The sequence below is a fragment of the Diabrotica virgifera genome, chromosome 5 (assembly GCF_917563875.1).
Source record: "Diabrotica virgifera virgifera chromosome 5, PGI_DIABVI_V3a".
In the NCBI taxonomy this organism is placed as follows: domain Eukaryota; kingdom Metazoa; phylum Arthropoda; class Insecta; order Coleoptera; family Chrysomelidae; genus Diabrotica; species Diabrotica virgifera.
In genome coordinates, this window is record NC_065447.1 from 177,751,313 (window position 1) to 177,778,638 (window position 27,326).

General features: G+C 31.2%; 1 protein-coding gene across 2 annotated transcripts in view; it reads left to right on the forward strand.

Annotated features, from left to right (window-relative positions):
• Positions 1–27,326, forward strand: part of LOC126885226 (uncharacterized) — a 74,821-nt gene that overhangs the window by 38,056 nt on the left and 9,439 nt on the right. For both annotated transcript variants that reach the window (XM_050651688.1, XM_050651689.1), the window contains exons 2-5: positions 3,715–3,912; positions 8,023–8,226; positions 20,179–20,356; positions 25,871–26,047. In XM_050651688.1, the coding sequence (XP_050507645.1) occupies positions 3,715–3,912; positions 8,023–8,226; positions 20,179–20,356; positions 25,871–26,047 (757 nt within the window). The remainder of the gene's footprint in view (positions 1–3,714; positions 3,913–8,022; positions 8,227–20,178; positions 20,357–25,870; positions 26,048–27,326) is intronic.

Consider the following 27,326-nt stretch of genomic DNA (forward strand, 5'->3'; position numbering starts at 1 on the left):
GTTCTTGGAGGGTTGGGTTGTTTTGGAGTTAGTATGTCAGTGTTGACAAGAAGTGGTACGTGGTCTGACGTTATTGAGTCACCGATGTGGCATCTATCCTCGAACCGATCCAGAATGTTACTAATAACTAGGATGTGGTCGACAATAGGGGCCCCAGCAGCGTTCAGAAACGTGTATTCAGTGTTGGTGATTCGAGAGATAGAAAGGTCTAGTAGAAAATCCGTGAGGCGGATGCCTTCTGGGTTTTGACGGTGATCACCAAACTGTGTGTGTCTACAATTTAGATCGCCCATCAACACGGCCTTGCCGAGCCTTGAAAAATACTCTAGCAAATGCCTGTTGAGTGGTTGATCCGGGTGTTTGTAGTAAGAGACTATCGTGAGGGTTTCGTTATTGGGGATATGCACGTCAATTGCCAGGAAGTCCACATCAGGTGGACGAAAATTTTGTGGGAATGTGTGTGTGGTGTGCGGTATTCCGTGTTTAACGAGAATACCATTCCCGCGTGAAACCTGACAGCGGCTTCGATGGATGATCGAATATCCTGCGAAGTGTGGATCGCTTTTCGACAGAGTATCTGTGAGTGCGAGGATCTGGATGTTATGCTTCGACAGGATATTCTTGATGAGGGGTCTCTTTTTGGAGAGACCCTGACAGTTGACTGTGCCTAGGGTGAAATCCATAAAGGGAGGGTGTTTGGTGGTTGGAGCGGAATGTCACCGTGACATTGCTTCCGTACCCGTGGACCACTGTCGAGTGGCACATCGCCGTGCACCTAAAATATATATTCTCGTGCAACCGATATGTGAAACAATTGTGCATTTAATGATAGAAGTATATAATTTGGACCACATATACTGCACATATAAAGGTTTAACTTTAGATATAAGACCATCTTAGATTTTACCTTTTACAAAAATGGCTAGCATTCAAAATGGCGACTATACATGTGTGACTAATAGCACGGTAACTTTTAAACGAGACGTCAGATTTCAACGAAGTTTGGTATACAGGTTCTCTTTTTGATGTGTAAGATCGAGGTTTTAAACCGGAAGAACCGGTTTACCAGAAATTTTGTTTTTCCTCGTTTTTATGTAACAATATGTTGTTTTTTTTTTCAATTATTTCACCCTGTATGTATTAATTTTTCAAAAAGTTAATGCCGCCATTGAAAAGGAGCGTAAAAATGTTCTTTAAGAAATATTTTGAACTTTTTAGTTATGTTAATTAGCATTTAATAAATGCATAACGTGTCTTCACATGAACCTATATGAGGCAGATTCGTGCAAATATTATAAGAATTATTGTGCATTTAATGGTAGAAGTATATAATTTGGATCACATATACTACACTACACATATAAAGATTCAAATTTAGATACGCTGTCATCTCAGTTTTTGTTCCTTTTACAAAAATAGCGGGCATTCAAAATGGAGACTATACATATGTGACTAATAGCACGATAACTTTTGAAAGAGACGTCAGATTTTAACCAAATTTGGTATATAGATTCTTTTTTTGATAAGTTAGATCGAGGTATTGAACTGGAAGAATCGGTTCATCAAAGTTTGTGTTTTTACTGTTTTTATATGTATAAATATGTTGTTTTTTTCAATACTTTCACTCTGTATATATAATTTTTTCAAAAAAGTATTACCGTTATTGAAAATAATGTAAAAATATTTTTTAGGAAATATTTTTAACTTTTTAGTTATGTTAATTAGCATTTAATAAATGCATAACGTATGTTCGCATGTACATATTCATTTTGAATGCCCGCCATTTTTGTAAAACACAAAATCTGAGATGGCCACATATCTAAATTTGAATCTTTGTATGTGTAGTATGTGTGATCCAAATTATATGCTTCTACCAATAAATGCACAATAATTCTTATATTATTATTATTTGCACGAATCTGCCGCACAGAGGTACCCTACATGTGAAGTTACGTTATGCATTTATTAAATGATAATTAATATAACTAAACAGTTCAAAACATTACCTAAAAGACCATTTATGCTCTTTTTAACGCCGATGTTATCTTTTTGAAAAATTAATATATACAGGGTGAAAGAATTGATAAAATAAACAACAGATTTAAAAAAAAAATCAGGAGAAACACAACTTCTGGTAAAGCGATTCTCCCGGTTTAGGAGCTCGATCTTATCCATAAAAAAAGAACATATATACCAAGTTTGGTTAAAATCTGACTCTGCGTTAAAAAGTTATCGTGTTATTAGTCACATATGTATAGTCGCCATTTTGAATGCCGCCTTTTTTGTAAAAGGCAAACTCTGAGATGGCCTAATACCTAAATTTGAACCTTTGTATGTGTAAAATATGTGTTCCAAATTATGTTTCTACCATTAAATGCATAGTAATTATTATAATATTTGCACTAATCTGCCGCACATAGGTACATGTGAAGATAAGTTATGCATTTTATTACATGGTAATTAACATAACTAAAAAGTTCAAAATATTTCCTAAAAAATATTTTTTCGCTCTTTTCAATGCTGGTATCACCTTTTTGAAAAATTAATATATACAGGGCGAAAGAATTGAAAAAAAAGAATGTGTGTGTACTTTGTACGCACGTAAGAAGTTATACTTTTATTATATAACTTCAACGAAATAAATATACTTAACAGTTACAATACAAAAAATTAACAATAATTACCAAAAATTAACCAAAACTTAACAATGCCAAAAATTAAAAAAATATATGAATCGTCCGGGATTTGAACCCGCTATCTCGCGATCTCTCGATCTCTGGTCCAATGCTCTACCAACCAGGCTATCAAGGCACGTGTTATTGACGTTTTGGATATACATAATTACACATAACGGTGACAAGTGAAATATAAAAATAGATATTTTATTATTTTACGCCCAAGGAAGACAAATTCAAAGACACAAAAATTATAATAAATAATTAATACATTTACTAAAAAACACTAATATATTATTTTAATGGCTTATTTGCGCTGATACATAATTTGAAAGATTAGCAACTAAACGTCACACTGTCTGTGTGCGCATGCGCGCAGATTTATGAAAATTTTTACTCTCATTCGCGCCTAAAGAAGTATAACTTCAAAAAAACAACATATTTTCACATTAAAAATCGGAAAAACACAACTTCTGGTTAACCGATTCTTCCCGTTCAGAAACTCGATCTTATACATCAGAAAAAGAACCCATATACCAAATGTGGTTGAAGTCGGACTTTTCGTTTAAAAGTTATCGTGCTATTAGTCACATATGTATCGTCGCCATTTTGAATGCCCGCCATTTTTGTAAAAGATAAAATCTGAGATGGCCTCGTATCCAAATTTGAACATTTATATGTGTAGTATATGTGGTCCAAATTATCTGCTTCTATCATTAAATTCACAATTCTTATAATATTTGCACGAATCTGCCGCACTATTCTACCATGGCAAGAATGCAATTTGTTGCGACGTGCGCGGCAAGGTGCCTGGCGAGGTGCCTAGCGAGATGCCTGGTTAGGTGCGTGGCGATGTTCCTGTCGAGATGCAATGCCTCACTTTATTTCTACACTTAGGGTGTATTCAAATTAGTCATTTAAAACGGAACATCTAATTTTATAATCATATATTCCGTTTTTTTTTTCATTTTGTTTTATTAACCTCCTCTACACTCAGGACTTTCAATGCGTCTTGATTTAAATCTTTTTTTTGTTTTAGTGGAAGACTTGGTTAGGCAATGGGCTCCATTGGTATGGTTGGCACCTGAGGAGAGATACTTTCCACAAAGTGTTGACGATTTTTTAAAGAATGTATACGTTGGTGATGGTGGTGGAAAGAGAGTTATGCCCTATCTAGATGATAAGATTTCAAGATACAAATCAACTGACTTTAACCTTTTGCCATATCGGTCATTAGGTGAGTATTTTTTTTATTATTTTTATAAATTAATATTAAATAACCATATATTGGCTCTTAATGCTAGGGAGTTCGTTACGGGGGGCCCTAAAAAGAAATCTATCCTTAGAAAAACTTGAAATCATCAGATTAAGATAAGGTAAGTTAAGTACATGCAAAACAGTGTATATTTCAAAAATCTGACGATTTGAGCGGGGCATAAGAAGTCCCAAAGTTTCACAAGAAAAAAGCGAATATTTCCCGAAATGAATGAGAGATCAAAAAACAAAAAAATACGTGATCAATATTTTCTAAAAATCTATCGAATGATACCAAACACCACTTCCCACGGAGAGGGGTGGGGGTAGATTTAATATTTTAAATACGAATCCCGCGATATTTCGCGAAATGAACATCTGATATAAAAACTTAAAAATACACTTATTCAATATTTTTGAAACGTCTATCGAATGGCACCAAACACGACCCCCCCACGGAGGTGGGGTGGGGGTTACCTTAAAATCTTAAATGGGAGGCCCATTTTTTTCAGATTTGGATTCGTTGCGTAAAAATAAATAACTTTTATTCGAGACATTTTTTCGAATTATGGATAGATGGCGCTATACTATAAATAACGATTGATGCAAATGAAAAATTAAATTAAGAATGGAAAGTAACCACTAAAATGGAAAACTTTACTTAACTTTTTTTGGTTTTAGGACCTACTCTTCACAACCCAATAGGTCCTCATAACGCTCGAGTGACTGCACATTTAGCATACTTGACTCCCCTACTACTATATTAATATAATTATCATCTCGATGTTTGACCCAACCATTCTAACCTATGGTCTATCATTTTGGTATCAATAATTGGTATCGTCCTAGACTTTTTTCGCTTCTGTTCTTTTTATTGTTTTTAGTTGTGCAACACTCATTGCCGAACATCATAGCCGTTTTTGAGAATTTTTATCTTTGAATGTTGCTAAAATCGTTCTCATCCCCCTCATTCTTCGAGCCCTTCACAGCTCGTGGTGATAATCTAAATATTGTCAGCTTGCTGTCTTCATTGGCTGCGATCCTGTACTAGATGGCGGTTTCATGTAAGGATTTTTACACCAGTTTTCATTTGGTTTGCCCAGCATGTAGAAGATCTTCCGTTTGGTCTTCGTCCTTCCACCTTTCCTTCTAATACCAATAGTCCTCTGGTCCTCGTTCTTCTGGTTATTGACCAAAGTAATTTAGGTATGCTAGTTATTTAGGTATTAATCTCTTCCAGAATTGACAGAATGGTTCTTTGTTATGTCCCGGAAATGCGTAGATTCTTCTGCAGACCCACATCTCTAAGAATTTGATCTTTTTTCTATCGATTTTTTTGAGAGTTCATGTTTCAGCTGCGTATATAACAACGGAAAAAATAAGGGCATTAACCAACCTGAGCGCGTTCCTTGTTATTGTTTGGTGTTTTCATATTTTAATTATTTAGTTGTTGTGGTTTGGGTCATTGCTAGTCGACTCTTGATTCCTAAAGAGCAACTATCTACTACTAGGACCATCTATCTATTACTTCAAAATTAGCTACTTGGTGTATGTGCGTTGGATTAAAAAGTAAAAAAATATTTACTCTTAATCATTATTTTTCTGTTTTCATAAATCTGATCAGTGTTAATCTAGGTTTTTTTGAACCTCCGAATTATGTTATGTACAATTTGGTCTGTATTGCTCTTGCTTAGTTAGCTCTGGCGTTATGTCACATTTATCTGCTTTGTCTCTGAAGGTGTTTTCCTGTTATGTATGTTAAGTACTTATATATTATATTTGTTCTTTTGAGGTCTGTTGTAATTTTAACTAACCAGTATGATGGTTGTTTGAGTGACGTGAATCCTACCTAAAACAATGAAATAACAACCTCGGTGGAGTTATGGATTTGCCGAACAGCTAACCCTGAGCATTCAATAAAATTCAGTCACATTCACCATAATAAACATAGGTTTGTTAAGTGTGTGATACACATGTGAGTAAGTACGCGAACTTATGACTCGACGACCTTTTTCGCGCGTGTATCACAGCAAGTATGCTTACTTTAAGTCCGCCGAGTAAGTACGCCGTCGATCAAACAAGTTTGAAATCTTACTCGTAACCCGTACGTGTATCACTGCCACGAGCCGCGAGCCTCGAGCCATCATGTTATTGCGTTTAAAATTACACTTTTATTTTCACTAATTAAGCAAATTGCCTAGAAATAATTCAATCGTTTATTGTTGAAAGGAGACAAGTTACATTTTGTAAGTTTTGAGAAAACCGTAAAACACTATTTTAAGCTTTTTTGATTATTTGTTTTTGAGTAAACCCAATTATTTATAGGCTGTTTTATCCTCCTGATGAAAATATTACCCTCTTATCTATGATATTTTGTTTGTTACCAACACTTTTCGATTTCGTCTTTTTTTATTAGTAATAAAAATATATAATACGATAGGATACGATACGAAGTATATAATATGATAAAATTCCTAAAAAGCACAAACCATCTTCTCTCAAAGACATCGCAATGAGTTATGAGTAAGTCTGCCGTGTATCACCGACGGCGAGCCGAGTAAGTCCGCGATCTCTAAACCCGCGTACTTAAAGTTTGTGTGTGTATCACACGCTTTAGAATAGTTCGTGAGAGCTGAAAAAGTTAATTGGTATTTCCTAACGTGAGTTTTCGACGAAGAACCTATACAGGGTGTTTCATTAATAATTGTCCATATAGTAACTAGAGAAACCTTAGCACAAAATACGAAGATTTAACCTAAAACACTTAAATAAAATGTGGTTCCCCACTGAGTTACAGGGTGTTTTATCTAAAAATTTAAAAATTTAAAACTATTCGACGTATCCTTTTTATACTTGACAGGAAGTATAGGTACTGTACAAACTACTTAATTATGTTAAACAAACGTTTCTGGCTAATACCAGAGGCTTACGACGGGGAAAAGTAAGTGGTTGACCCTTTTCAAATTCTACGCCACTGGCGGATTTGCTATTTTAGTTCAATTTTTGGGTTCTGCAATACTTTCTATGAAAATAATATACTCTTCATTCGTAACGATAAAGTCATTAGTTTTCGAGATCTTTAAAGTTAAAAATGAAACGACATGGTTATTTTGATTAATGTATTGTATCGCTTCACTTTTAATTTGAAATATCTCGAAAACTAATCATTTTATAGTTACGAATGAAGAGTATTATATTTACATAAAAAGTATTGGAAAATCAAAAAATTACACTAAAATACCAATTTCATCAGTGGCGTAGAATTTGGGAAGGGCCAACCAGCCACTATCCCCTGTCGTACGCCTCTGGTAGTAGCTAGAAACGTTTATTTATCTTAATTTAGTAGGGCGTACAGTACCCACACTTTCTGCCAAGTATAATAAGGATACGTCAAATAGATTTAAAGTACTGGGTACAAATAATTTTTAAATTTTAATCATATGAATCATATCATAAAATAATCAAAATAACTGTGCCGTTTCATATTTAACTTCAAATATCTCGAAAACTAATGACTTCATCGTTAACAATAAAGAGTATATTATTTACTTAGAAAGTATTGGAGAATCTAAAAATGACACTAAAATAGCAATTTCGTCAGTGGCGTAGAATTTGGGAAGGGCCAACCAGACACTATCCCCTGTCGTACGCCTCTGGTAGTAGCTAGAAACGTTTATTGATCATAATTTAGTAGGGTGTATAGTAGTCGCACTTTCTGCCAATGATGAAAAGGATACGTCGAATAGTTTTAAAATGCTGAGCAAAAATAATTTTTAAATTTTTAGATAAAATACCCTGTAACTCAGTAAGGAACCACATTTTATTTAAGTGTTTTGGGTTAAATCTTCGTATTTTGTGCTAAGGTTTCTCCAGTTACTATATGGACAATTATTATTGAAACACCCTGTATATTTTATCTTATATCTTTTTGGCTATAGGGCAGAGCCCATAGCTGCTGCGTATAGTTCTTTTAGACCTTAAACATTACAACATTGGACATCTAAGTAACACTTAAAAATAACAATTAAAACAATTATTTAGGCACAGAACTATTGTAAACATTTTATTAACACTAATTTATTCTGAATTCTAGAATCTCTACAAAATGATACCACCTCGTTTATCTTTGGAAATCCGGATTTAAATAAAGTTTCCGTATATGCGGTGGTAACCCATTGTGCAACATCCCTCAAAAGATTTGAGAATGAAGTTTTGGATAACGGGGATAAACTATATTTCCACGTCACCTACTGGATTTTCTATCCTTATAACTTGGGGAAAGATATTTGCGTACTAGGTAAGATATTATTTTTGTTTTTATTAGCTTTGATTTTTATGTTCCATTCAAACACAAGAAATATATAAACCCATCAAAAAGAATATAATTAGAATATTGTAACGTCATCTGTCACTATTACGTCACCTGTTATGACTAATTGAGAAACCTACGTTCGTTTATTTCCTCCCTCCAAATTTCACTATTCGAAGCATAAACGTCCAAAAGATACAAGGGGGAAGTGGACTTTTGACTGGAACTGTATACATACAATGAGAAAGTTTGAGTTGGAATAAATTCATTTTCACGAGAATGGGCGACTCTGTAGATAAATCCCGAAACAGGTCGATATTTACTTTTAAATTATAATTTTTTGTCATCCATCTGGGCGTAATAACGTAATCGATGATTTGTTTTAATGAGAACAGGGGTCGTGTGATAGCTCATTCGAAAGGTTATTCAATGGTATATTCACTAATATAACCATTAATAAGATTATTTATACAGGGTGTATAAAGTACAGTAAACAAAAATTTTTTTAATTAAATTAATTGAGACAAAAAGAAGAATGCATGCAATTTATTTAATGCAAAATACATTTGTTTACTGCTGTTAGAAAACAGAGAAAAATGTTAAATTGGAAGATAAACATTGTTTTTCGCTTAAAAATTAAATGTTCAAACTTACAAGAGGCCGGCGGGTAGCAGCTTTAATATTGAATTTAAGCGAAAAACAATATTTTTGTATCAAAACATTTTTTCCTGTTTTCGAACAGCAGTAAAATATATTTCGAATTAAATAAGTTAAATACATTCCCTTTTTGACTCAATTAATATAATTCAAAAAAGTTTTTTTGGACACCCTGTATAAATTATTATGTTAATTTTTATATTATTGAATGGACCATTGAATAACCTTTCGAATGAGCTATCACACGACCCATATTCTCATTTAAAAAAGTCATCGGTTACGTCATCATGCCCAGACGGATGACGTAACTGTCACTAGTATGATGTATATGCCAAAAAATAATAATTTAAAAATAAAAATAGACCTGTTTCGGGATTTATCTCCAGCGTCGCCCATTCTCGAGAAAAAATTTATTCCAACTCAAACTTCCTCACTGTATGTAGGTATGTGTAAAATATGGGTCAGATCCGTCGAGTAGTTTTTAAACAATTCTGTTTGTTTATCCCATTTGAAAAACAGGTCATTTTCAAATGCCTGTAGGTATAGGTGCTTTGTAAATATTTAGAAGGGCTTTTTGGTCGTATTATCTTCGTAAAATTTTCATGCTTTACAAAAGAACATTAATTTTTAATTGTTTGCTTACTAATTGATCCAGAATGATCACGAAGTACCATTTTTCTCCTTATACAGGAAGTTATCTGCGACGTTTTAACACAAAAAGGAAATTTGTACGGCTTATAGAACTGGCGATAATTTTTTTAATGCACATCAGGCTTTTGCTAAAAAGGTCAGTTTCGTAATCACAATCTAAAACTTATTTTAATCGAAAGATTATAATCCCAATATGCTATGTTAAAAGTTTACCGAACATTTTCCATGGATACCTATTATCATGGCAAATTATTAAAAATTGCTTTCTCGTTTTGAAACCACAATTAAGGTCACACAATTAATGTACATAAATACAGTGCGTCCATAAAGTAACGCATAAATTCATTATTTCGTAAACCGGCGACATTAAGAAAAAATTCCGAAACAGGTCGATTTTTATTTTTAAATTCCGATTTTTTGGCATGTATATAATACTAGTGACGTCATCCATATGGGCGTGATGACGTAATCGATGATTTTTTTAAATGAGAATAGGGGTCATGTGATAGCTCATTTGAAAGGGTATTCAATTCTCTTTTCAATAATATAAACATTAATATAATTATTTATAGAAGGTGTTCAAAAAAACATTTTTTTAATTAAAATAATTGAGACAAAAAGAAGAATGTATGTAATTTATTAAATTCAAAATACGTTTTACTGTTTTGAAATGTTTGGGAAAAAGAAAAAAAATGTTTATTTGACAAATAAATATTGTTTTTCGCTTAAATTCAATGTTAAAGCTGCCACCCACTGGTCTCTTGGCAGTTTGAATATTTCGTTTAAGCGAAAATCAATGTTTATTTGTCAAATAAATTTTTTTCTGTTTACTGACAGTAGAAAAGTGTATTTTGAATTAAATAAATTACATAATATATTCTTCTTTTTGTCTCACTTATTTTAATTTTAAAAAATGTTTTTTGAACCCCCTATATAAATAATTATGTTAATGTTTATATATTAGATAGAGAATTGAATACCCTTTCAAATGAGCTACCACATGACCCCTATTCTCATTTAAAAAAATCATCGATTACGTCATCACGCCCAGACGGATGACGTCACTAGTATGAAATATATGCCAAAAAATCGTAATTTAAAAATAAAAATCGACCTGTTTCGGTATTTTTCCTTAAAGTCGCCGGTTTGCGAAATAACGAATTTATGCGTTACTTTATGGACGCACTGTAGTTAGGCACCAGTAAAGATTAGTGACTAAATCTAAAAATACTATGGTAAAATTAAAATCAGGAGATTATATTTATATGACGTAGATATTTTCAAATATCAGATTCACAACGATAAGTTAGATTACGTAACCGTAAATAAATCATTTACAATTTTTAATTTTTCTAACACCTGTTATTGATAAAACATAAACAAAAACAATGTATTCTTTTCCGTCTTTAAAATAACTAGTAGTATCCGCTCCGTGCGTGACCATGGTGGGGACAAATATGACAATGTCGGTGAATTTTATTTAGTCTATGAGAAAGTATGCGCATGCGCACTTTAATTCCATCTTATATTTATTGAATGTACTATCGTTTATTGATAAATATAGATGATAAATATAGATTACCAATTAATAATTAGTTAATAATATTAATTAATATTAATATACCTTTAATATTTATCTATGACCGGTATTATTAAATAAATATTATATAAATTTTATATTATTTTAAAGTGCGCATGCTCCTCTTGTCGTGGACGAGTCCCTGACTGTCTCCGCGAACACACTTATTGTTTGTATAACAAATTTTATCAAAAATGGTAAATAAATATTACATATTAACGTTAAATACATATGTCATATTATGTGTATCATACAGGGTTGCGAAAAAGTCTGGCAACACGTTATTTTCTCGGAAACCGCTAAAACTATTTTTATAGATTTTGGTCGGTAAGGGTCTTTTAATACGGCCGATATTACAGTGGTAATTACATTGTTGTCCAATCTTCCGATTTTTTGTAAGTCTAATGAACTTTCTTATTTCAAATGGAACACCCTGTATATTTTTTAAGTTTTGAAATCATTAATGGGTACTGATTATTTTTCATATGATATTTCCTATACCTATATGTCATAATTTCGGAGTTATTGCTACAATTACTAAAAAAAAATTTAAGCAATTTATAAAAATACATTTTTTCGGTCCGTGTAGATATTATTTTAGGTTCTTTGGATCATTGGAAACAAAAAAGGTCTTTTGTAATTTTTCTCTAAACTTAATCGTTTTCGAATTGTAAACAATTTAAAACTGAAAAAAAAAAACGAAAAATGACGATTTCCAACGTGTAAAAATAAAAGTAAAAAAAAATAATTTTTGAAACTACAGAGTACCTACCTAAATTCAATATCAAACCTTCTATCAGATACCTATAAGAATTTTTGGCACGTTGTATTCTAAATATTGATTTTTTAATTATTAACACGTTGACGTACACTGCGTCAAATGTATAGGCAAGTGTTGTATTGTGACACTATATGAGTTTTGCAAGTAGAATAGGGAAATTGCTGAATTTCTTTTAGCGCTTTCAGTATAATATGGGTTTTGTTATAACAATGAGTTTTGTAAACATGTGGTCGATGACCATGTATGTCGTGTCACATTTCATATGCATCTATAGATGTATTTTGTAGATGTGTTATTTTAAAAATGTCGTCTATAGACGTTGTGTCACATTACATCAATGGAAATTAGACGTCTATAGACGTTCTGTCCGTCAACGTGTTAATGAAGCGCATAATATGAGAGAACGGGCGATCGGGCTGCATTAACAACTAAAAAATAATATTTGATCTTGAAATTAGGCACTTCGTAGTTTCAAAAATAGTATTTTTTACTTGTCATTTTTCGATATTTTCCCGTTTTAAATTGTTTATAACTCGGAAATTATTAACTATAGAGGAAAATAACAAAAGACGTTTTTTGTTCACAAGGATCCAAGAAACCTAAAATAATGTCTACCCGGGCCAAAAAATTTATTTTTATACATAAAAATCTTTTTTAATAAATGTAGCAATAACTCCGAAATTGTGGTATTTAGGTATAGGGAATATCATATGAAAAATAATGAGTATCCCTTAAGGATTCCAAAACTTATATAAAATATACAGGGTGTTTCATTTGAAATAAAAAAGTTCATTAGATTTCCAGAAATACGGAAGATTTGACAACAATATAATTACCACTATAACATCGGCCGCGATAAAAGACCCTCACCCACTAAAATGGATAAAAATCGTTCTAGCGGTTTCCGAGAAATTACCGTGTTGCCAGACTTTTTCGCAACCCTGTATATTTAATGTCAAATTGTAGCCGCCAAAAATGACAGGCCACTACGCTAGATGTCGCGTCAATCATGTACGGAGCGAATAAATGTTATTTTAAATAATTTGTGAATGAGAACATTTTTATTTAGGTGAAATATCAAGATCATTAAACGTTAGAATAAGTCAACAATCAATTGTATATTAAAACTAGAGATAGATCTCAAAAATGTAAACGCGAATGGGAAAATGAACATGTAGTTTACTGGAATGATTCAAGATTCCTCCCAGAAACATAGGATAGCCCTAATTATGTTAAATGAAACTAAGTGCGTCGCAATTTTTTCGGCAAAATCCAATAGGATCTGGTTACTCATTTTAAAAAGGAAATCAATAGAAAGAAAATACTACATTAGTAAGTTAATAACATATCGAGAATAAATAATTTCTGTTTTAAAATATTATACGTAGAAAATCATAGTTTTGTCTTAATATTGAAGCTAAACTAAATGTAAGACCAGATACTTGCCATGACGGGATCGTATCATGAGGTTTTTTTTCCTCAGGATTTACTATACGATCACTAAGAGGAGAATTTTACTGGCATAATCGCATGTGAAATTTTACTGGCATCATCGCATGTGATAATTTTTGACGGATATCCTTAAGTTAAAGTTGATTTCATCACAATAAAGTCGTTCCAGGAAAGCAACTCAAAAATGCATTATTTGCATTAAAAATATGGTAAATAATAAAATATTTAAGAGCATTAGACTGGTGTGGCCCAAGCATGAGTATTTACATTTATATTTAAGCTTAACGTACGTCCTAAGCTTAATATATTTATGTACTATATGTTGGCGCAACCAGGCATAAATTGTCAATATGAATCAGTCAGATAAAATTAAATTACTAGAAGATTTTGTTTACCAAATAATACAGACAAAATTGTTTTAAATTATTAATGTTATGTAAGTATTTTACGAATAATTTCTGAAGTAGGAATCGAAACGACAAAATAAACTTATTTTAAAATAAAATTATTTTCCTTTTTATTAATAAGACTTTCCCAAATAGCACCGAACGGGTTTAAGTCTTTTAATGATGCTTTAAAATTGTAAAATAAAAATAAAATTAAAACCAATTGGTTTTTAAGTAAAATTTTAGGGTTGCAATAAAACCGCTTTCAGCATAAAAGGGCCCACATTGAAAGGGGTCAATAAAACCAAAAATAAAAACCTTCTTAAAACTTTGTTTTCTTAAACTGGTTTTAAAGCTGCTGTGAAGGTGCTTTTAAAATTATGTTAAAAGACACTTTACGTGCAGGCAGTTTAATAGCAAAATTAAAAAAGGTTTCTTAAATGGAGACTTTTAAAGAAAATGTATCATATTAAATGATCCTTTAAACCCATATACTCCATATAGGTCAACAAATTTTTACATGTGTTATGATAGGCAGATACGTATTTGTAACCATAAAATAATAAAAAGTACTTGGTTATTTCCGACTGTCAAGGTAGAAAAACACTTGCGCACTCAACTTTATTGATAATGTTAACAAAACAAGGTTTAAATATCTCACGCGCCCTAAAATTTCTGACTTTTGGCGATTAAAAAATAATAATAAAACAATTTAAAACCGAAAAATATTAATTGGAAAGAAAAATAATTTTATCTACAATTTTAATACTTTAATGTTAAAATAAGCCTTATATTATTGTAATCTATCATGGCTTTCAGCGTTTCCAGAAAGCAATATGGCCGAAATCCCAATAAAACTATTTAGTCTATCGACAGAGAATTGTTAAGATCAAATGGTTTTCTTTTATACCTTTCCAAGAGCATATATCCTACATAAACGCAAGGTTGACTTGGAACTAAAACCGTTTAGTTTTAATGCTGCTGTCAATAATGCCACTCGGTTTTAATGTCTTTCTAACCTTAAAATCAAGGCCTCGTAGTGCTGTGTGTGTTGTATTCTTTGAAAAATAAGCCGTAATGACCAGTTCGTTTATATTTTAAGTACTTGCGACTTATTTCTTCTATACTAACTGTACTTCCACTTTTTACAACACACTACACCAGACACCACTGTTTCACTCTAAAACAAATGGCCGACCATTTTGGACATGAAACAAAAAGGGATGAGTTTGTGTGTGTGTGTGTGTGTGTGTGTGTGTCATCGAATTTCCTGACTGTGGACTTAATCCATTAGCCGAACTTATTTTTGCTCTACAGATATTTATCTCACATATTACTATTAAAATAAGATTTTGTATTTTAAAGATATACCTAGATTCTATAACAATAAATGGATAATTTAATCTTTAGCTACAATCATACAATATTACACATTTATATACATATATCTATATCATAAATATATTCTAGTATTATTCAATATTATTCTTTATTATGTTTTTTTTTATTATTATTTTCTTTTTTTTTTTTTTTTTTTTTTTTTTTATTTTTTATTTTTATATATATTTTTTTTCTTTCTTTTTTTTCTTTCTTTTTTTTTTCTTTCTTTTTTTTTTCTTTTTTTTTTATTATTATTTTTTTTTGTTTTTTTTTTTAATTGTATTATAAGGAATGTCAACAAGGAGTACTTCTGCTCAGGGGTCTTTCAGAGCAATGCACACACACAAGACTAGACCACGGAAAGGTAGGTAGACAAATGGGATAAACACAGGTATTATAGTTTACAATTTTAATTTTATACTAAGTATGTGTTTAATTAGGATCTCATATACACGGTCGTCTAAACTAGATAATATTGTTATTAGATTAAAAGGTCTTGTAATATTGGTTTCTCTATATACTTGATTCATGAAATGATTTATTTCGATTATCTTTAGTCTACAGTTTAGTATCATGTGTTCTGCAGATCCTAACTCACCACATTCACAAAGATTACTATCACTAAGACCTATTTTAAATTTGTGTTCTGGAATTAGACAGTGTCCAAATCTAAGTCTGCATATATATGAAACAACGATTTTTTCGCCGTGATAATGATTAAACCAGGATTTAGCTGGAATATTTAATTGTATGTTTTTATAGAATAGCCCTTTTGTTGAGTTGTTATACCATTGTTGCCAGGTTTTGGTTTTATTGCTAGTAATATTAGCGTAAATATCATTTAATGTTAATTTATATTCACTTTCAATTTCTTGTTCGGTAGCCTTCTTAGCTAAAGTATCTACTATTTCATTGTGTTTAAGATTAGAGTGGGCTTTTACCCAACAAAATGATATTTGTTTGCCCTTATCCTTAAGTGCGATATATGCCTTAATAATATCAATATATATGTAGTTTGATATGTCCTTCAAACTTTCCAGTTTAAGTAAAGCACTTTTGCTGTCTGTAAGGATTAGGAATTTCTCTTCATTATTGTTTATACTGCTTATATACTGCAATGCTCTCAGTATTGCAATAAGTTCTGCTGAAAATGTTGTAAAATTTTCATTAAGTCGTATACCCTCTTTATACCTTGTCCTAGGGTCCCACACGGCAGCGGCCACCCTCGAATTCATTTTTGAGGCATCGGTATAAATTTGGTAATGTCCCGGAAATAAAGTTTCTATATCCACATTAAACATGGCATTCCTTAAGTACACTGGAAATTTCGAGTAATCTCTCATGTAGGTTGGTTGTATGTTTGGTATATTGTTTAGATTTATCTGAAACATAGATGGCAGAGTTGATGTATGTAGTTTATTTTTAAATTGTCTTAATCTATTGTAACTTTCAGCAAGTAGTAATGTTGTCTTTTTCCTCCAGTATTCTGTGGTTAGGTCATTTATACAAAGTTTGTGGCAGTTGTTACATATTATGCTTTCTTTAGTTATCATTTTAGTTATAAATTTTTCACACAGAATTTTCCTTCTTAACCATAACGGTGGTTCATTACATTCTACGCTTAGGTTTGATATTGGAGTACTCATCAAAGCTCCTATACATAATCTGAGACATTTATTTGAAAGGATGTCTATTTTTTGAAGATGGGTTTTGGCGGCTTGATTGTAAAAGTAACATCCGTAATCTAATATTGACCTTATATATGACCTATACATTAGTAATGCTATGTTGGGATCTGCTACCCAGGTTGTATAGTTTACTGCTCGTAACGCATTGTACCCTTTGTCAGCTCTTGCTACGATATACTCAATATGATCTTTCCAAATCATTTTCCTATCCAGTATAATACCCAAATATTTAACTTTAGGTTGAACTTTAAACGAGACATTTTGCAACTCCACTACTTCTGGAATGTTTCGTTTTCGGGAGAATATACAAGCTTGTGTTTTTTTTGTTGATATGTTTAATGCTATTTGATCTAGGTCTTCTTGTAGATGTTTAAATACTGTATTTATTTTTCTACTGCCTTGTTCTATTTCCAATTGGTCTACATATATGCATATATCATCTGCGAATTGTAATATTTTACCTTGTTTGCTAGTAATTATGCTTTGACCTATATGCGCTGTATAAATAGTGTATAATATTGGACTTAAGATGCTCCCTTGGGGTAACCCGATGTTTGAAACTCTGGGTCCTATTAGTTTGTTATTGATTTGAAGATAAAGAGTTCTATTGATGTAAAGTTGATGAAGTTTCCAGCAGAGTGTATCTGGCAGTCCTATTTCCTTCATTTTGTGGTATAGAAGTTGTAGGTTCACATTGTCATATGCGTTTTCTATGTCTATGAATGTAGCAAATACCGACTTGTTGGCGGAAAATGAGTTATATATATCCAGTATTAAGTGCGTTAAATTTTCCATCGTAGAACATGATTTTCTAAAGCCGAATTGTGTTGCAGGTATTTTAGAATTTTTTTCTAACCATAATTCTAGTCTACATTTAATCATTCTTTCCATTGTTTTTAACACACATGATGATAGTGAAATGCCTCTATACGAATCCGGACAGTTTGGTGATTTGTGTGGCTTAAGAATTGGAACTATGATGTACTCTTTCCATGCACGTGGTATATCCATACTCATCCAGATATTGTTTATTACGTTTAGTAGTTGAACTTTCTTATGTATGGGTAAATTATACAACATACTATAGTGTATACCATCTAATCCTGGAGCTGAATTATTATGTCTTTTTAGGCAGTTCTTTATTTCTTCCAGACTAAATACTTCAGTGAGAAACATGTTGTCTTCGTTTGCTTCGTCATTGTCATGTCTATTATCCGTTGGGTTCCTGTGATTAATTTCTCCTTCTATAACCCAAGGTCTAGCAATTTTATTAAAAAATATATCTGTCCACTCATTTTCAACTATCGGATTATTGGGAGGATTATAAACGTTTTTTAATTTTCTGATTTCATTCCATATTTTGCTAATAGGTGTATTTTTATTTAAACTACTACAAAAGTTTTTCCAAGAAGCTCTTTTGCTGCCTAAAATAATTCTTTTTTTATAAGCTTCTGCTTGTTGATATTTTAAGTAATTATCGTAATTAGATAGTCTTTTAAACTGCAAAAAAGCTTCTTTTTGTTGTCTTATAGCGTCCCTACAATCATCATTCCACCATGGTTTATTAAATTTTGCATTGGGCCCTCTCTTCCTCTCTGGAATAGAGCTTTTACTAGCTAAATTGATTGAGTCACAAAATGTGGAATATTCTTGCTCTGAACCATCTGATATATTATTATTCTTTTCATTGTTTAAGAGATAGGTAAAGAAAGCCCAGTCTGCCTTTTTAATATCCCATGTAATTCTAGATCTAGATATATCATTAGTGTCAATGACAGCATTACTATTAGTAACGTTGCTATCAGTATTATGGTTAAATTCTATTACTATTGGGTAGTGATCAGAACCCAGACTCAAAGTTTCTGTGTGCCAATCAAATTTGTAATAAATATCCCTAGAGCAAATTGTTAAGTCTATAGCAGATCTATTTAAATGCATAGGTTTACGAATTAATGTTTCTGACCCATCATTTAGGAAATTAAGTCCACATTGCTCCATAGCCTCAAAAAGATAAATACCTTCTTGATCGGTGACATCACACCCCCACATTTTATTATGGCAGTTGAAATCTCCCCCTATTAAAAAAGGTTTGTGTAAACTATTGAAAAATTTAACCCATTCGTTTTTTGACACACATAATTTGGGTTTTGCATAAATGGAATATAAGTTTAAGTTTTTATTATTTATCTTAATCTGTACTGCAACGCACATGACATTATTTATTTTATAAAAATTTAAATTGTTCTGAAAATTGATATTTTTTCTTAATAATATCGCTACTCCTGCATAACCATCTGATCTATCTTCACGGAAGATGTTATATTGGGAAAAGCTTATCTTTGAATTTGGTTTTAACCAAGTTTCACTTAAAAGAATAGCTAAGAATTTATTTTCGAAAATGTACTTTTCAAAATGGCCTTTATTGTTCACTATTGATCGTGAATTCCATTGTAAAATCTTATTATTTACTAGGGCCATTTAAAACTTTTTCTATATTACTTTTAATGTCGTCTAAAATTTGATGTTAGGAAACAGTGTGGTGCTCTTACCAACTGAGCTAACGAGCCGGGATGAGTTTAGTTTTATTGTTTTTAACAAGAAGCATAATTTATTCTTTACGATAACCAAATTGATTCAGTTAAAAGCGTTTGGTTTTAATATAGCCTAAGAATTGCTTTTAAGAAAGCAACTTTAAAGAAAACTAAAAAAATGGGTTTAAGGCATATAATTGACTGACATAATAGTCTTGAGATCAAGTAGTTTTAACAATAGGTTTTATTAGTCATATTAGGAGAATCTTTAAAACTGGAATAAAGCTAAAAGGTCACAAACTAGGATCTAATAAAACCAAGTAGGCCGGAAGTTCTTCATAAAACTGATTAGTTTTAAAGTGACCTGAGAATAAACCATTTTAAAACTACAATAAGACAAATTAATTATCTATTAAGAATAATTAATCTTATTTGATACTCTTATTAGATGCTTTAAAACTAGTAACAAATGTTTAATTATTTTAAAGTTCTGGCATATATCTACAAGGTAATTTGAAAACCATTATCTTCTTATTTACCACAATAAAACCTTTTTAAACCTTAAATAAACTTAAAATATTTTTATTGTGCTACTTAGGTTCTTTACATTTTAATAAAAAGCCTGTATTATTTCGTCTGATTTATCTCCCATGGGCGCATGCTTTTGGATTATGTTTTTACTGGGAATAAATCCAATTGGATGAGCATGATTCTCTCATTGAAAGAATCATGCATACTGAAAAAAATATTAGTATTATAACGAGTTTATTTAGTTTTTGATTTAAAATAATTCCTACGCCATGCTTATGTTGATCTTCTGTTTATTGTATTAAAGGTAAAGTCCCAGCTTTAAGAATATTCAACACATGTCTTGGTAATGTAAAGACAATTGGAAACCACGTTGGCGACTGGGAACACATGAGTCTTTCTTTTGTTGGAAAAAATGTACCTGATCAGCTGTATTTAGCAGCACACACGTCTGGCGCCTTTTATACCTACAACGAGCAGCAGAGGTTAGTCTATTTTTCTATATCATACAAACGTTAACTAACAATAGTTTTTCCTCAAAGTGTCTACAGGTTTAGATCATTCAATTATTCAAATGCTATTAAAGGTGCGTTAAATGTAATATTCATCTACATGTATCTTGCTTCAAACAATTTCATGAACTGTAGATATTATGTATTTTGGCAGTGGTGAATTTTCGCACCAGTGAAAAAATCAGTAATAGTTATTTTTGTAGCAAGGGCATTAAGTAGGTACGTGTTTCTTCCTTAGGGCGACTACCTTACAAACCCGAGGGCTTCTGGCGTCAGTGTGTGTAAAAATTTAGGGTAAAAATGTTTGGAGGTAAAATTTCCTGGCGGTTTATTTCAGCATTTAGAATCTTCTTCTACATGTACAATGTCCTTTCAGAACGTTGGTTACTATCATAGCATCTTAGTTTTATTCACTGCCACCCTAAATAGCATACTTGTATCAACTCCATACTAATCTCGCAAGTTCTTCAACCATGAGGTTCTTCATCGTCTTGGATTGCGTTTGAATGCTATTTTCCCTTGCATATTGCAATACTTTGTAACAACCTATATTTGGGACCTCTCATTGCATGTCCTAAATACCCTAGCTTTTTCTTCTTGATGCTTTTTATAGTCTCAGTAGTCTTGCTGAGACGTTCCAGTATTGTGGAGTTTCGAATCTTCCCCACTCCAGCCAATTTTAAAATTTTTCTATAACACCACAATTCGAAAGCCTCAAGGTGATTTAGATCGGATTTATTCACAGTTCAGGACTCGACAAAATAAAGAAAGACAGAGAACACGTAGCAGGGAACTAGGCGGATCCTCAATGCCAATTTTAGGTCTCTGTTTGTACACCAGTTAATAGGGAAAAAAATCATCGATTTCACGTAAAAATGTTAAGCAGGGTTTTGAAGGTTTTAAGCGATAGATGAGGTATAAATAATGATCATTCCGTGAAGACGTACAGCTAATTTTTCTTCTTCTTTTTTTAAAACAGTTATAAAGAATGAAAAACTAAGTTTTTTTACTATAAAACGTTTCTTATCCATTTTAGAGAAAAATGTTTCAAATAAATATTGTAGACCTTAAAAAGTTCTTCAATTTGGTGTGACACATATTGCAATATATAAACAATTGACCGAGATAATTGTAAAAAACTCTCATTTTTGCACTAATTTTTAAATATTAATAACTGTATTTTTTGCACAACGATATTTAATTTAACTACTTTAAATTATGCCAATTAATGGGTTATTTTAGTGAGCTAAATTTCAACCAGATCGACCAAATAGTTTATAAGTTATTCAATTTGTTTATCCCAGACAGCAATTGTTTAAACAACTGTTCTTGCCCTAACAGTGACTCTGGAGATATTTTACAAATCGCAATCGATTATATGAAACTTTAGTTTTAAGATGTATTGAAAATGTTTTAAGATTTTATCAAAATTGTTGTTAAAAAAACCGCCTGAAAAAGACCCTACTTTTTAGGTTATAAACAATTAGAATAACTTTGACAGTTTTTACGTTACATGCTCGTATGTAGGCTCACTGAAAAGCTGGTGAAAATATACACATTAAAATAATAAAGTGGATTTTATATGACTAATAGAAATCGAGTTAGAATTTTTTTTTCAATAAATCATATTTCCATTTTTTATAAACATTAAGAGCTGAAAATTGAATAAGTTGTTTAAGAAAGTCTATATTTTACGATCCAGTTTATAGATTGCATATGCAGTAAAAAAAATAAAAAGTCATGACTCATTAAACTGATGGTACTCGTGAAACACCGCCAACAAATGTGAAGGTGAGAATAGCTTCGTTTTATTTTTTAGAATGGAATCCCAATTTGAAACATGTTGAAAAAATTTGCAGTTTAATTGCTATTACTTGCTTTAATTTTACAATAATTTCTCGTAAGAATTACTTATATTTTACTAATTAAAGAATATTATTTATATAAATATACAATAATAATTAGCTCAGGCCCAGAAAATAAATTGGTTGAAAACACGATCTTATCCATAAAACAAAAAATATTTTTAGCAGTTAGTAAAAATAAAAAGCAATTGATTCAACTTTTATGTGCAGAGCTCAACAAATCTGGGTACCGAACTAAAGTAGCAGATGAAGATGCAGACGTATTAATAGTGCAGACAGCTCTTCACGAACATACATATGAAACTAACAACACCATTGTAATAATTGGTAATGATACTGATATACTCATAATATTGACGCAACTCTCTGCTCCGGACAATAACATATATTTTGAAAAAAAAGTCGCAAAAGGAAAATCTATCTATTATAGTTGTAATAGTTTTAAACATTCTCATCTAAGAAAATACGTTGGGTTCTTATATATTATTACTGAGTGTGATACAACTTCCTCTTTTTTAATCAAGGAAAATTCAAATTATTAACTGCATCGTCAGAAATTGTAGATCTGATAAATATTTTTTATGACGAGAATGCTAACAAGGAGGACATCATGAAAAACGGATGTGATATCATTGTTGCTTTGTATTCTGCTGCAATTGATGTTACATATAAAAAAAATAATAACATATTGGCATTAAATTAGTTACGTTTTTTACAATTTATAAGAAATACAGGGAAAAAATCGTTTAAATTGGAAAATCTTTTAAATTGAAAGGTGCAGGTTATCAGCATGTACTTCGCGTTTAACACTGGTTAGGTAAAAAACTGGATGCTACCCAGTATGGATGGAAAAAAACTGATACGGGTTTTGAACCTATTTACACCTTAGATTGTTTGATACCTAAAGAGATATTAAAACAAATTACATGTAAATGTTCAACGGGTTGCAAAAGTAAAAGATGTGGCTGTAAAAAATATGGTATAAACTGTACGGATCTTTTTACAAACTGTGCAGTGGAAGAAGAGGAGAAAAAATGTTGTAATCGCGCTGCAGTGGTTCTTGACGATGTCGAGTCAGACTTTGTAGAGGATAAACTGTATCTTGCCGAGAAGCGATTTAGAAGTTATAGACGTTCACTAGAATAATCAAATTAAAATTCATAAACAATGTTTTACTTTTTTATTTTTATAATTAATTATATGAATTTATTAAAATATATATATTACTATCAAAACTAATATATGAATTTTATTCTAATTATTGAACTTAACATACATCATTAAATAATAGTGCAAACATATTACATATTTATACTTATTAGATGCCTATCTAAACAAATATTAATAGCTTCATTAAATTAAATAACATTTCATAACAATTCAAAAACAAAATAAAACAAAAATTAGTTTTTTAAAAACTATTAAGGACTTTTAAATACTTTTTAATTATTTCAAATAAAAAAAAATAAATAATGTATTGTACTAATTTATAATTATTTTATATTTATATAAAAAATATACTTTAATTAATAATTTAAATAATTTTTAAGGAATACTTGTGGAGTTCAATAACTTTTATAATAAAATTCAATTAATTGATTTTCACGGGATTTTCCAATTGTGCAAGGTGAAATTTACACAATTTTTAGTATTTTCTTGAGCTACTCCAGCTAAACAGAAGGTTGTGCATGCTCTGGAAGGTGATAATATATTGCAGTTTTTTCCCAAAAAAGGAAGCGAAGCTTGAACAATTCCCACCTTCACTTTCGTTGGAGGTGTTTCACGAGTACCATCAGTTTAACAGGTCATGAGTTTTTATTATTTCACTGCATATGCAATCTATAAACTGGATCGTAAAATATAGATGTTTATAAACAATGCAAAATTTGATTTATAAAAAAAATACTAACTTGATTCCTATTTGTCATATAAAATTATTTTTTCTTTTTTAATATGTATTTTTTCGCCAGCTTTTCAGTGAGCCTACATGCAAGCGTGTGACATAAAAACTGTCAAAGTTATTCAAATTGTTTATAACCTAGAAAGTAGGGTCTTTTTCAAACGAGTTTTTTAATAACAATTTTAATAAAATGTTCATTTTTTCTTAATGCATCTTAAAAGTAGACTCTCGGATAATTGATTGCGATTTGCTAAATATCTCTAGATTCACTGTTAGGGCAAGAACAGTTGTATAAACAATTGCTCTCTGGGATAAACAAATTGAATAACTTATAAACTATTTGGTCAATCTGGTTGAAATTTAGTGCACTTAAAGAAACCATTAAATGGCATAATTTAAAGTAGTTAAATTATATAACATTATGTAAAAAGTAAAGTTATTAATATTTAAAAATTAGTGCAAAAATGAGAGTTGTTTGCAATTATCTAGGTCAATTGTTTATGTATATTAATATGAGTACTATCAAATTCAAGAACTTTTTAAGATCTACAACACTTATTTGAAACATTTTTCTCTAAAATTTACAAGAAACGTTTTATAGTCAAAAAACTGTGTTTGACATTTTTTGTACCTGTTTAAAAAAAAGAAGAAGAAAAATTAGCTGTACGTCTTCACGGAATTATCGAAACCCTGCTTAACATTTTTTCATGTTTTTTCCCTATTAACTGGGGTATTGGTATTATTTACATATACATGGTTTTATATTCTGTTGTTTATTTTTTACATGTATTTTGATTTTCTAAAAATATGGGCCTTACTATACATGGCTTTCTTATAGCTTTATACCCACAGAACCTCCAAGTTTCTGTGAATATGAAGGCGTTTAATAAAATAATACGGATTTATTCTGAGAATTTATGTAGGTACCCAGAAATATGAAACCAACATTCGTCAGTAAAACAGGTTTTTGCCTAAAACATCAATATTATTATTGAGATTGTTCATAAATCAATTAGATAAGGCTAGCCTTTGGGGATAGTCGTTTAGGGAAATTTTTAGGGAAGGCTTGTAAACGATACGGATGAAAATGTAAATTTTCCTGAAGCAAACGCTGGTTCCAGAAGAATAAGTTCCATATGAAAGATCTACCTGTTTTCTTCAGTTCGCACTTTAGACCTGCCTGCCCTGGCTTGTGAGTTACGCTTCCAGTTTCTCTTTAAACATCTTCAATGCGACGAACACTTCTGCAAAAGACGTTATAATGATCCGCAAAATTGGGAAATTCTTCAACAAAATCTTCAAAAGCACCTCGTTTTCCGTTAATTCTTTGGCCATTTTTAAAATACATTTTGAATATATATTTTTGGGAAAACCATTTTTAATAATAATTGTCTTCACAAAAACTTGAAAAGCCAAGTTGACGTAAACTTAAAAATATATCTGAATTTATGATAGATCTGCACTCTATAGCTATCTCTGTCCGTCAGAGCCCACTATGGTGACAATCATTTTGGATCAGTGGATAATTTTTATTATTAGATTTACGAGTTAGTAATGTGGGCTAAATAATTAAGAATATAGCTAAAAGTCGCAAGCATCCAACTAGTTAGTTGTTAACCCATTCGTAATTTTATGTTTAAGGGTTCCTGTACTATTCTTCTTGCCTTGTCGATGAATATGAACATATTCTAAATTATTGTCATACATTTTTTTTATTTTTAGGTATTTTAAATTGGATGAGATTGAAAAGAAAAGTGTGCATTTAGGTAAATACCCAGAGCTTATTCGCACACAAGGCGACCATCCTGTAGTATTTTCTGCTTATGGATCACATGGGATGTGGGGATCTCCGGGAGTACAAGAATATGTTAAAGTGCCAAAATTAACAGATATGACGGGGTATGTATATTGTGCCACTATATTTGCTATATTTTATCATAGTACACACTCTAGTACGCTTACCAAACGTACAAATGATATAACTTCATAACTATAAATAGTTATTAAAAATATTACAATAAATCATATTAGGCATTTGCTATATTAATAAGCTAATAGACCAAGGAGAGCCACGGGCTGCCTTAATGAAACAGTATGGAGATGTTACAGTTCAAGTTGATTATCCAGTTGGAGTTGACTATTCCTAGTTCGAGTCAACTCAACAGTTGGTTTTAGTAAAAGTTAATTATAAATATAAATTGAAGATTTTTATTCAACATTTATTAGTAACAGTAGACTCCAACTAGAAAAGGTATACTCTTCCAAATGCCATTTAGTAAGAGTTGATTCACACAAACAACAGTTTCTAGAAATTAAATGTTACTGGATATGTTCAAATCGTGAAAAGTAGTTGAAACGGTCAAAACAAAAAGACGTACACTCATCAAAAAAGCAGGTTAGTCAACTCAAACTAGTAAGAGTTGATTCGACGTTTCCCACGATCTACATTTACTAACAAGGGTTAGGAAGAGTCTATTTCAGCTAGTAGGTAAAAGTTGAATTAAATTTTTCAAATCACCCCTTACTGCTCGTTTTAGTTGAAGTTGACTCGAACTAGGAATAGGCAACTCTAACTGAGAATCAACTTGAACGCTAACAAAGACATCAAAATATAGGGAATTAAATGAAAGGCAGAATTTACAAAACAGTCATCAGACCAATAATGACAAGACATGATCTGTAGAGACACGACCTGACACAGAGGGGACAATAGGAGGACAAAAAGATTAAGACACTATGGGACAGAGCTATAAGTACATACTTTATGGTGCAAATGAAAGGAATAAATTCGTTATTTCGTTAACCGGTGACATTAAGGAAAAATACAAAAACAGTTCGATTTTTATTTTTAGATTATGATATTTTAGCATATATATCACACGCGTGACATCATCTATCTGGGCGTGATGACGTAATCGATAATTTTTTTAAATGAGAATAGGGGTCGTGTGTTAGCTCAGTTGAAAGATTATTCAATTCTCTATTCATTAATATGAACATTAACATAATTATTTATACAGGGTGTCCAAAAAGAATTTTTTAAATTAAATTAATTGACAAAAAAAAAGAAGAATGTATGTAGTTTATTTAATACAAAATACTTTTTACTGTTATCAGAAAACAGAAAAAAATGTTTATTTGAAAAATAAACATTGCTTTTCGCTTAAATTCAATGTTC